Here is a 12,230-nt window from a genome sequence, read left to right as displayed (position 1 = left end):
CGTGAGACCAAAGCAATTCTAAAAGTTGGGGAGTTTCAGCCTGAGAGTGAGAAAATGAAACAGTAAGAAAGATCACACATGTTTTATTCAGTCTTCAGATATAAATTAATGATGTACTTTTCAGTTACAACCTGACCTTGAATACTATACTGCCTCAGTGGCAATCCTTCATATACTCCAGATGACCCCAGAAGATCAGCCCACAATATAGAGGAGATTCGTTAAATCGATCCATGATTTTCTTTACTCCCATGAGAGGCACCAGACACACGCTAGGTACATTTGCAGGTGGAACAATGGCTTGGGACTTTACTGCTCAGTCTCATTCTTTCTGTAGACACTCTATCCATTTCTAATTTAGCAACTGAATTTTCTTTTCTTTTATTACATATTGTTTGCTCATACTTACACTGTATTGCAGTTTTATTGAGTAAATATTTTAAGATAGAATATGTGATTGTGTACATACTGGAGTGTAAGGAAAATGCTTGAAGCGAAAGAATTAAAATTCATCATCTGTATGCAATAGGCGGTGTGAATGAGAAAACTTAGTTATGCCGTATTATATTCTTTGTAGATAACCTCAGGCACTTGGTGAACTACTCTGGAGAGCTAAAGTGAAATTATAATAATCACATATATACATTTATTCTTGCCTGTCATAATAAAAGGCAGGAGATAAAATTTTAATTAAATTCATTATCTGTCTTACTTTGAAATTTCGAATTTCAAAAGAAAATGAGCAATTAATCATCAGAAACTATAGATAATTTAGTTAAACTAATTTGAACCTGAAATGTATTATCATAAGGAATTCAATCAGTTCTGTGAATTAATAACTTCTGATGTCTGTATTAGAAATGCCCTGAGGATATAATCAAAGCTTCAGTTTTAGCTTTGCTCTAGCACGTGGTACTTAACAGGACTTGGATGTATGTGTGTGACAATGTTCACGAGAATTTTGAGACACTTGATGTTGCTGAGGCAGCACTTCCTCAGAGTCCTCTTCTTTAGTGCATGTGAAAAAAAAAAAAATCAGCCTCCAGCCGAATTAAAATTCTCTCTATACATCTCTGCTTCTTGAGATAGGCTTGAGAGACACTGCCAGAGGTCATTATACATGGAATATACAGTTGTTGGATAGAAATATTAGAAAAAAAAAACTTGCTATCTTAAGTATGGACAATAAACTGTCCTTTATCTCATTTTTCATGACAGAAAAGGCCATTAAAAAATACGCAAGCATCTAGCAAGGTGCTATATAGCCCTTTCGTACTATTTTTTAAAACCTTCGCTGTGTGATAGCAATTTTTCTTTTTTAAAGTAGATTCGGGAATCGAGACCAGGTTTTACAAGTTTTTGTTAAATAAGCAAAACCCCATGTATCACATGAAGTATTTATAGAAGAAAAAGTTTCCCTGAGATTCGTCTTTTCTGGAACACTCAATTTTCATTATCCTTTGGGTGACATGTGAGAAGCAACCAAGAGTGTCACACTCTGGAGAGAAGGGGAAAAAGCTCACCTCAGAGCACAGGTCCTTCTTCCTCATCCCAGTGTGGCCATTAGCCAACTGGGTACAGGGAGCTCTTCTGTCCCATTCCTGGGCCTCAGTGTTCTCATCTCTTAAATGGGATCACCCCCTCGTTCCTTTAAGTCTCCTTTAGTTCTATATCTGGTAAAATATTTTATCCTGGTATTTTAAAGAGTGATGATAGTTAGACATATGTAACCAACCTGTTGCAGAGAGAGGAATGAGATTTAAAGAAGCACGTTTCACATCCTCACTCTGTAATTCTTCAGGGTGCTTTCATCTTCGTGACTGACAGAATGCTTTCTAACACATCGGATGGCCGGCCAGCTATAGTCCCAAAGCTGGTCCAGGTGTTTTCCCTCAGGGCAGCGGGTCGCTGTTGGAAACAGTTTCAATTCTGATTGGGACCTGATGCAGCGCTAAGACCAAGCCCTCTGAGCGCTCAGGTTCAAGGGCACCTTGTCACAGGGAGCAACAGAGCCGTTCCCTTTCTCCTGGTATGCGGTGGAGACCAACATTGTTCTTGTCCTAATTTGAAACGGTTGACTGACCTCTGATTTATAAGGAATCAAAGAGTCACAGTCCCTCTACTTGCTGAACAGAGTTCTCTGCATTGCTGCTTCGTGTTCTGTCCTTTTAAACATCAAGATTGTGCCAGTTTCAGCGATCATTTAATACTTTTTGTGATTTCAGATGATTTTTTACTGGATCATGATTTCCAAAAGGGAGCCCTATGATTCAAAGAAGGAAAGGAAGAAATGTCACTCCTTTGTTAAGTAACCAGAACGCAGTAACTGGAGAACTGGATGTGTCCGATCGTTAGGTCCTATTTTCGAACTTCAATTATTTAGAATTTTTCTTTTGATTTTTTTTTGTGGTTTGTCCACTGAAAATATAGTCACACCGGTACCAAGTTAAAGAACCAGAGATGAGTACATCTCAATAGACAGGATATTATAAATAGAATTATAAAAATATCTATCATGACCTGATTTTCTTTCCCAGAGGTTCTGGTACTTAAGCATTAAATGCTATATTGATAGGTGATAGGTTTTCCAGGGGTTTTTAATTTTAAGGAAGAGAATAATGTAAACAAAAGCATAAATAAGTGTCTCCTAGATCTCCTTTCTTTATTTATACACATTGCCCTAATTTCTTTCTTAAGGGATAATAAAAGTTTATAAATTTTTATATGGTGAGATTAAAAGATGTAGTAGGTCTAATAGAGACAAGGCTCTGAAATTAGGCACTCAAGTTCACATCTTTGTTTCTCTAATTATTAAGTGGTTCCTGGAACAAATTACTTTTTAACCTTCAGTTCTCCACCTGTAAAGCTGGAGTTTATTATGAAGACTAATTTAATGTTTATAAGGTGATAGCACAGAGCGTGGAGCTTAGTATGTACTCAGAAAAGGCCTATAAATACTTAGAAAATTTGGCTAAGATGAATTTTAGAAGCAGTGGTGAAGACAGCCTTTTATGAAGACTGTGGATGGATATTAGTAGAGCCTCCTCTGATTTGGTAGTTACAAGGAGGAAAGGGAAGTGTGTCATGCTGGTCAATTGTATTTTATTGAATTGATTCTCTTGTCTCCACCCTCTCTCTCCTCCTCCCTGTTTCAGAGTGTTCACAATAGTTTGAACCACTATGTGCCCTAAAACCCATAGTCCAGACATTTTTGGTGCATTGCTAGACTCTAGATGGTCCTACAGTGATGACATTGAGACACTAATTCTCTTTGTGAGTTGTCATATAAGTGTCCTCGCCAACCTCCAACACTTTTAAAAGTATGGCGTATCATGGCCTGGCTCTCTTTGGGCCCAGGGGTACCTTGTTCTGACCCTGCCAAGAGTTGGGCAGCAGAGCTGAGGCTAGAGAGAGCAAAGATAAAAGAAAGTAAGAACCGAGACAGAATCTAGGCTAGGTTAAGACTGGCCACTGGCAAGAGTCTATCACGAAGAGTCTAAGTAATAGGTAGGTACGAAGATAGGCAGGTGTCAATGGCCTTAGGCAGATGACCAAGATTAGGAGATCCTGGGAAGAAAGGAAGCACTGGAGATAGGACAAGAGATGGTAGCTGGACAGACCGATGTCTGGGCCAAGATCTGCCAGCTCCTGGAATGACATGGGCCTTTAGCCCATATTGACTTTTTATCTGTTGGAACTCCCTATTCACCTCTCCCAATTTATGAGCCTGGAATCTAGGTGGTCTTCTATGCTTTAAAGTGGTGCTTCTCAAGCTTTAATATGCATAGGAATAACCTATGCTAGAATACAGATTCTAGTTTAGATCTGACCCTGGCTCTTCAAGGGTCTGCATTTCTAACAAGCTTCCAGGTAATGCAGATACTGCCCATCCAGAGACCACATTTTAACTGGCAAAGCCTTAAAAGAGTTGCTGGTTGGTCCTGCTAACTCCATGGGTCTTCAGCTCTGTCTCATGTCAGTGCTGCTTCTAAGGGTACAGATAAGAACATTGCTGGCTAGTTCAATACTGAGCCCCAGCTGCTGGACTCTTGATCATACGGGAGCCCTGGCAACTCTTATCTTTTTTCTTCTGTGACAAAGCAGGTCTTCATTGAATTTAATATTGGAAGCAAAACCATACTGAGGGCCTGGAGAATTCAATTGTCTCTGACACAATTGGTTTTCCCGAGCAGACATGTTGCCCCTGAACACTAATCCATCGCTCTGATGAAAATCACCCTCTGCCTGGTCAGGGGGCTCATGAAAAGCCAGGAGGGCCTTAACCTTAAAAAAATGCCTGATTGTTTTTTCAGGTAAAATATCAAATTTGCCAATTTATGCCATTTTTCTCAAAAGGGATCTTTTCCTGTAACTTTTTTTTGTTGTTATTGCTTTCGAATGGTATAAAATAAGAATAAATCCCTGTTACTGTAAATAGGGGCCAAGTTGAAAAACTTTGACTATCATTATCCTATGGTGATGGTAAGCTTCAGAGTACCCTGACCTTTCCCACAAGGGAAAAAAAACAGAGAAGGCAGAGAGGTAAATCCCCATCTGGGTTATATTCCTGATTTTACCTTTCTTGGCATTAGTGTTCAGTTGATCCTTGGAAGGCCTGGCTATCCACACTCCATCTTATACATTTCAGGTGTTTAGAAGGTTTTAGAGTAATTTGGAATCGTGACTTATATCCAGTTTATCAGAATGTCTTGGCTTCAGTTTTGGGACACTGATGTGAAGTGAGCAAGTTTCATGGCTTAGCTGCTGAGGCTGCACCATCGACATAACAGAGACTTGCAATTCTGTTTCTTTTTGAGATAGATAGAAAATAATAATCAATTCCACACTTCATATCATATCAAAGCACTGTTTGACAACCTAAACAAAAACTATAGGTACATAGTGTCACCAGGCCTCTGACACTCCCTGCCTGGGCCTCAGCCTGTGCAGGCCAGGAAATATCTTTATTTAACCAGAGGTCCACTTAGAACTCAAGAAGAGCCCATCATATGATAAGACACATCCCGGTCATCCTGTGTCACCACCTATACCACAAGCTCCTTCTGTCACTTATCCTTGCCTATTGTGTCATCCCATTTTTCTAGGAGCTTTGTTGGCCATGACTCACTCTTCCCCTAATCTTCTCACTTTTAAAATATTGAATACTATCCATGGGGACTTCTGTTTCTGTGGGGAAAAAAAAAAAAAAAAGTCTCACCTATCGCTTAAGAAAATATTTCCTTTGTCTCTCTGTCTTAATGCAAACCTTGTTTTCTAGCATTTTCTACTTCTTTGCTGCCCACTCTAATGGATCCTGGAGGCAGGGTCACCATTTTCCTAGTGACACAAGAAGCCCCATAAGCTGTTATGACCTTTTTTTTTTTTTTTTTTTTTCAGATTGTTGATGTCTGCCTCTACCATACTTCAACCCTTATTTATTATGCTCCTTGGCCAAACTCCTATCTCCTTCAGACTTTTCCACCAAGCACTTAGTTTTCCGCTGGTCCCCAGGTCCTGCCTGCTACCCTCTGGGAGATTTCCATTTCTCTGTGAATAATCCATCTAACATCTTCGACGCACAGTTTCTTTGTCTTACTGGCTCTAGGGACAATCACCACCACCCCCATTTCACTCACCCATTTATGCCATGGCCATGCTGGGACTTCTCATCATAGTCCTCCTCTCGTCTCCCAGCGTGTTGTCTCTTTCTCCTTTGATGACTTCCCCATCCAGCCCACAAGCTGTTCCATCACATTAGTAGTGCTACATCCTTGACTTCACTCTTCCACCACTGCATCAGCAGACGGACCCCAGCCCTGGGTCAACTAAACTGTCCTCCACCGGGCTGCTGAGTACTGCTAGAGAAAGGCACATGAGTTGGACTGAGACCCCACAAACTCATAGTCTCCAGGCTCATACCTATTACTCAGTTTAACAAATTCCTTTCCCAATACAGTCGAAGACTTCTTTGTTCCCCTCCCCGATCGCATCTCCCCAAACCCTCCTCCCAGACTTCGTAACTCTTTTGATTTTAATGTTTATCATGCATTTCTCTGTGATTGTACTTGAGTATAATTTTACATATTTTAAACGTTTCTGAAAATGCCATCATATCCTTCTCTCTCTGTCTTCCTGCCCCTCCTCACTCTTTCTCCTCTTTTCTCTATACTCGGCTTGTGAAGTTAATCCATATTGATATGTGCAGTGAAGATCCGCTCTATATAGAACAAATAGACAACAATAGATTTATCTACTTTCTTGTTGATGGACATTAGCCTGTTTTCAATACTTTATTATTAGGAGTTGGTTTGCTGTGAACAGTCCTCTGTCTTTTGGTATGTACTGCAAGAATTTCTCTAAACCACAGCTTAGAAGTGAAATTGCTTTTCAACTACACTAGATAGTACCAAATTATTTTCCATTGTGGTTAGAACACCAGCAGTGCATAAAAGTTTATGTTGCTGTAAATCCTCAGCAGTATTTGAGATTTGGAGACTTAAAAATTCTTACTTATTGATGGTTATATCCTTCCATTTCATTTGGTTTTAATTTGCATTGCCATGATAACAAGCGAAGTTGAAAATTTCTCAATATGTTTCTTGGCAATTTGCGTTTGATATTTTTGAATTACCTTTTTACACATTTTGATAGTTTTTCCCATTGGGTTGTTTTGCTAACATTTTAAATATATTCTGGAAACTAAATATTTATCAGTTATGTTTATTACATACATTATTTCCTTTTTCTGCTTGTTTTAGGTTTAATTTGCTTTTTTTCTAGTTATAACGTAAAAGTTTAGATCATTGATTTGAGACCTTATTCCTTAATATAAACATTTAATAGGATAAATTTTCCTCCAAGCATGTTTTGACATGTAGTGTAGTGATTTTATTCCGATTCGAATATTTGCATGTGTGTATATATCCTATTAATAACTTCTGAATCATAAGAATATATATATTGATATTAATGTATTTATGTGTATATGTGTATACATAGCCACATATATGAATATGTGTATATGTATGGATGGATAGATATATATCTATAAAATTATTTAGAACTGTGTTGTTTAATTTCCAAATATTTAGAGATTTTTCCAGATATCTTTTTTATTTTAGTTCAATTTTATTGTGGTTAGAAAATACATTTGTTTCTATTTCAATTCTTTGAAACTTGTTAAGGTTTGTTTTAGAGCTAGGATATAATTTTAGTGAATGTTCTATGTCTATGTTGAAAAAAATCAATATTCTGTTTTTAGACGAATAGTGTTACAAAAGTCGATTAGGTCAAGTTGTTGGTGGTGAGGTTCAGTCTTCTGTATCCACACTGATTTTCTGTTCACTCCTTCTGCCCATTACTGAGGGGAAATGTCAGTGTCTCCAAGGAGATCCTTGTGGACTTGTCTATATCTTCTTTTCAGTTCCTTAAGTTTTCGCTTTATGTATTATGAAGCTCTGTTGTGGGTGCATTCATATTTAGGACTGTTATGCCATCTTGGTGAATTAACCGTTTTATCATTACGTGATGTCTCGCTGATATTCCTTGATGTGAAATCTCTTTTGCCTGATAGTAGCATAGTCGCTTCAGTTTTCTTTTAATTAATATTTGCATGATACATATTTTTGATCCCTTTACTTTTAATCTATGTCATTATATTTAAATATAACTATGATTTATGTAGTCAGGTCTTGTTTTTTTAATCCAAGCTAATAATTTCGGTCTTTTAATTGGTGTGTGTGTGTGTGTGTTGTGTGTGTGTGTGTGTGTGTGTGTGTGTAGACTGTTAGCATTTAATACGACTAATGATGTGGTTGGATTAAGAAAACCATTTTGCTAGTTTTCTATTCAATCTGCGTGCTTCGTTTTTGCCCTGCTTTTAAAAATTTATTGTACATATTTTTGTTATTTAGTTTTATCTCCACTATTGGCTTATTATTTATACTTATTTGTTGTAAATTATTAGTGCTTACCTTAGGAATTCCTATATATATTTTATTAATCGCAGTCTACCTTTAAATATTTTTTGTGATATAGTTGTATACTATACTCGTCGTATAAGAACTATATAACAATAACTCTCATTCCATCTTTCCATCCTTTTTACTGTTGATGCTATATATGATTCTTTTTATATATACTATAAGCATACCATACATACATTACTACTGTTTTTGCTCCAGACTGGTTGTTGCAAACTCTGACCCACAGACCAAATTGTGAATGCCAGTTAGTTTTGCAAATAAGACATTGTTGTAACATGGCCATGTCTGTTTGTTTATGTATTGTCAGTGGTGCTTTCACACAACAACAGAACTGAGTGGTCATGACAAAGACTATCTAGGCCAAAAGGCCTACAATATTTATTATCTGCCCTTAACAGAAAAGGTGTGCCAAGCCCTGCCTTAAGCAATTTTATAGGCACTAAAAAGAAGAAAAGATGAAATTAACATTTCCTTTCCTTTATACCGTTTATAGTGCTCTTCATTTCTTTTGTAGATCCAGGTATCTCTCTGGAGGTCATGCTTGAAGAGCTTCCTTTAATATTTCTTGCACTTGCAGGTCTGCTGATAATGAGTTTGTTAGTTTTTATTTGTCTGGATAAAGGTTTTTTATTTCTCTTAATTTTTGTTAGTTTTTATTTGTCTGGATAAAGGTTTTTTATTTCTCTTAATTTTCACATGTTATTTTTACTTCGTATGGAATTCTGGGTTGACAGGTTTTCTTCTTTCAGAAATTTAAAGATGTCACTCAGAAACAACATGATTACAACTAGACTTGTCATCTTTGCCTACAGTTCCTTCTTTATTCTCCAGATTGTTTATTGGTCCATAATTTACTGCATTTCACCTGAATTTCTGTCTTTCATTGTCTCAACTCTAATATCGCTTCTAATGCCATCACAGGTAATTCTGTGTAACAATTTTCTTTGGAATCCAGATTCTCTTCTGTAGCCACCTGCTTTTATTTTGGCTTAGACCCTCATTGTTATTTTATTTTCTCAGAATATTAAAATAACCTCCAAACAATTTGTATTCATATCAACTTACAACCTTCCACTACATTCTCTATTTTGACACCAGTAAACTTTCTAAAAATCAAATAGGACCATGTCACTCTCCTGCTTAAAGTACATTTAATGTGGTTTCTTTATGCTCTAAGAATTAAGTTTAGTCTTCCTAGCTGTCTGTTTTAAATATATTGTGGTATGTAAAAAAACTCAGTCTATTCTTGTGCATAATTTCCAAACCAAACAATTTTCATATAGACACAGAAAAACTATTGTACCCAACCATAACCCTAAGTAAATGTTATATTTACCAGCTAGAAATGCAGTGGTTTTCTAGAGATTTACTAATAATACAACCGATTCTTTCTGAGGCTGTATGCCTTAGTAACATGCATCAAATCTGAAATTTGTCCTCAAATGCAACAAAGGTAGAATGAAAATGAATAGAATTATAAGAAGTTGTCATATAATCCTTGTTTTGAATATGTGCCACCATTCTCTCTAAGACTGAAGTTGTTCTTCAGCTATTGGAATAGTTTTGAATGGGTTATGGTATGCTTAAGATGGGACCGTGTTAATGAGTCTTTTTAGGCACCTTACCTCAGGTGCATTACACAAGTACATGTACACCCACATGTACAGTTGACATTTATTTTATTAATTATTTACCTGTATTAATTATTTACCTGTGTGTGCAGAGTTGTGATTTTGCTAGGATTCTTTCCTATTGCGTTATTTAGGTCTCTTTTCAATTTTTAAGGTGACTGATCAGGATTGGGGATTAGTCTTTGGTCAAGAAGTGCAGTAAAGTTAACCAAGTCCTGTATCCACTTCTTACATGCACGGCCATCTTCCACAGATATAACACAACTAATGCTAATGCATTTGTTGTAGGTTCTTGAAAAAAATAGAAGGAATTAGAAATTAGAAAGCATTATCTTAATTCAAAATACAATTTTTAAATGAACAGATTTGGTCTAATATATGGCCCAATGGCCCTTTACCCCAGTAAATACTTCTGGTTATATCCTCAGAAGCCCATGTGTATTTACCTGCAACTTCAAGATTCAAGATGCTTTCTGGATTTAATTTTTGCCAGATGATCTTTAAAAACTAGAGCCGAATTATAAATGAAGCCACTTTATTAAGAACAACCAAGAGCAAAGCTATGGGTTTGTGAAGTTGGAGACCAAATCAGTATGCCAAACCCAAACTCCATTGCTGCTATCTCATTAAACAGCATTAGGTAGACATTTAAAGATTTTTATGCATTTTAATTCAACTGGTCGCTTGATTTAAAACTACATTGATTTTTCCCCCTAATTCATTCTTGGTCATGTATATCATGCTAAACATCAAGATGAATTTGAAACTATTTAAGACTGTCTGTATAACAGGGCATTACATTCTTGGAGAGGCTTCCTTTCTCCGTGCTAATTTTCATCATTTTGCTATTACTTTCATTTCCCCTTGAGCTTTAGCTTTTAAGAATTGTTATTCATTCTTTTCACCATCTACTTCAATCATTAAACAATTAAACCTTCATCAGGGAGCAGCAAGAGACTCTGTGGATAACAGTGAGGTTGGAAACTCTCCTGCACAACCTGTTGGCTCATCTTGGATGAAGAGCGGCATGCCAGATTATCTTTGTGTGTTCGTGAATAATATTCTAACCAGGGTGGATGGAAAGATGAGCATAAAAGCCAATTCTCATGGAAGGAATAACAGTAATATTCACCTTGGCAAAATATGCTAATGTCTTTACAAGATGCTATCTACTCCTGCTGCTAAATGAGGCGCATTTAAGTTAGCAGCCCCTATAGCTACCTGCTATTTTGCAGAATGAACTAGAACTAGAAGAGAAAGAATGTACCTTTCAGGATTTAAAGTCCCTCATATAACCATAAAATAATTGCAGAGAGAATACCCGTTGAACCCAGAGTTTTATGGTACATTAACTGGGTGAGTTGGACTTGAAAGGAGAAGTGGTCTAGCAGGCAGGAAGTTCATGTGAAGGTGGTGACGGTCTCTACCCACTTGTAATTCTTAACTTTGCACAGAACTTTGAAGTAACCGAGATTTTTGCTGTTGATGTTTTCTAAATGCAGAATTTCAGAGTGGAAGATCAGGTCTTTAGTGTGAAGATACCTCTATATCAACCCTGGAAGAATTGGCAGTGACGTTTGGGCACGAAAACTTGGAAGATTAAACAACTGTCAAGTTTGATCATGGAAATCAAAGAGGAAGGAACATCAGAAGAAGGCCAGCACTTTCTTCCCACACCCCAGGCAAATGACACTGGGGACTTCCAGTTGACAAGTAAGTATGTGTGTGCCCCTCCTCGAATCTCTCCGATGATGCAGATGGTGTCAACAAAACACGCACATGCATATATATTCATGGAAACTTAGGTTCTAACACATGGTATGAGATTAACTAAATTTTTTCCTTTGTACTGCTTATTTTGGTGTGTGGAGTCTATGATATGCCTCTTATCTTTTATCTTGGGCGAGGTAGATTATAGTCTATGAATCTGTTAGATACCAAGTAGTAGAATCAAAGTTCTTGAATATATATTACGACACTAACAAATACTTTTTAAGTACACCTTCTATCTAGCATTTGTATAATCTCATGTAAACTTTTTAAAGACATACATAGAAAATGTCTCTTTAAAACCAAAGACATTTAAGTTGAAAGCATTAGGGTAAAATGGTTGCACTGCATGCTTAGACTGTTGCTGCCTTACCTGAGAGCACTACGTTACATAAATAGAACAAGCCTGGAGATTTGGCCAAGATTTACATTTGGAAACGATGATTGGGTTTTATACTACCTGTGTAATTAAATTCATTGAAAGAATCTTACATTTTCTCTCATGTTTAAAAATCTAGCATTTGGGTTTTATTGTTCAGTGTGAACTCTGCCTTTTTCTTTTCTTTTCAGGAGATTCCTGTTGCTCAGTTATTAACACTGACAAACCTATGCTTAACCTCTCATTTAACTTACGGTGTAAAAATAATCTTCAGCAATTGGTATTGGTTGGATGCATTTTTTTAGAAATTTGGTTATCAGAGCTTACAAGCAGAGTTAGTTGTTAATAACCTTTTAGAAAATCCACACTATTTGAAATGCATGAAGTCTTACCTAATGATTGTCATTCTAACCTCTCTGGGAAAGTCTAAAATTGTTAACCACAGCATCATTAAAGTCAGCAGGA

At 36.8% G+C, this 12,230-nt stretch overlaps 1 protein-coding gene across 2 annotated transcripts in view; it reads left to right on the top strand.

Annotated features, from left to right (window-relative positions):
• INPP4B (inositol polyphosphate-4-phosphatase type II B) overlaps positions 1-12,230 on the top strand; it is a 557,392-nt gene that overhangs the window by 258,643 nt on the left and 286,519 nt on the right. Inside the window, exon 3 of one of the 2 annotated variants that reach the window (XM_006906232.3) lies at positions 11,119-11,329. In XM_006906232.3, the coding sequence (XP_006906294.1) occupies positions 11,239-11,329 (91 nt within the window). In that variant the 5' untranslated portion in view covers positions 11,119-11,238. Of the gene's footprint in view, positions 1-11,118; positions 11,330-12,230 lie in introns of those variants that run through there. The other variant, XM_025042642.1, reaches the window with a different exon arrangement.

The sequence above is a fragment of the Pteropus alecto genome, unplaced genomic scaffold, assembly GCF_000325575.1.
Source record: "Pteropus alecto unplaced genomic scaffold, ASM32557v1 scaffold50, whole genome shotgun sequence".
NCBI classification, from domain to species: Eukaryota; Metazoa; Chordata; class Mammalia; order Chiroptera; family Pteropodidae; genus Pteropus; species Pteropus alecto.
The sequence above is the reverse complement of the archived record's forward strand: the minus strand, read 5'-3'. Positions and strand labels throughout refer to the sequence as shown.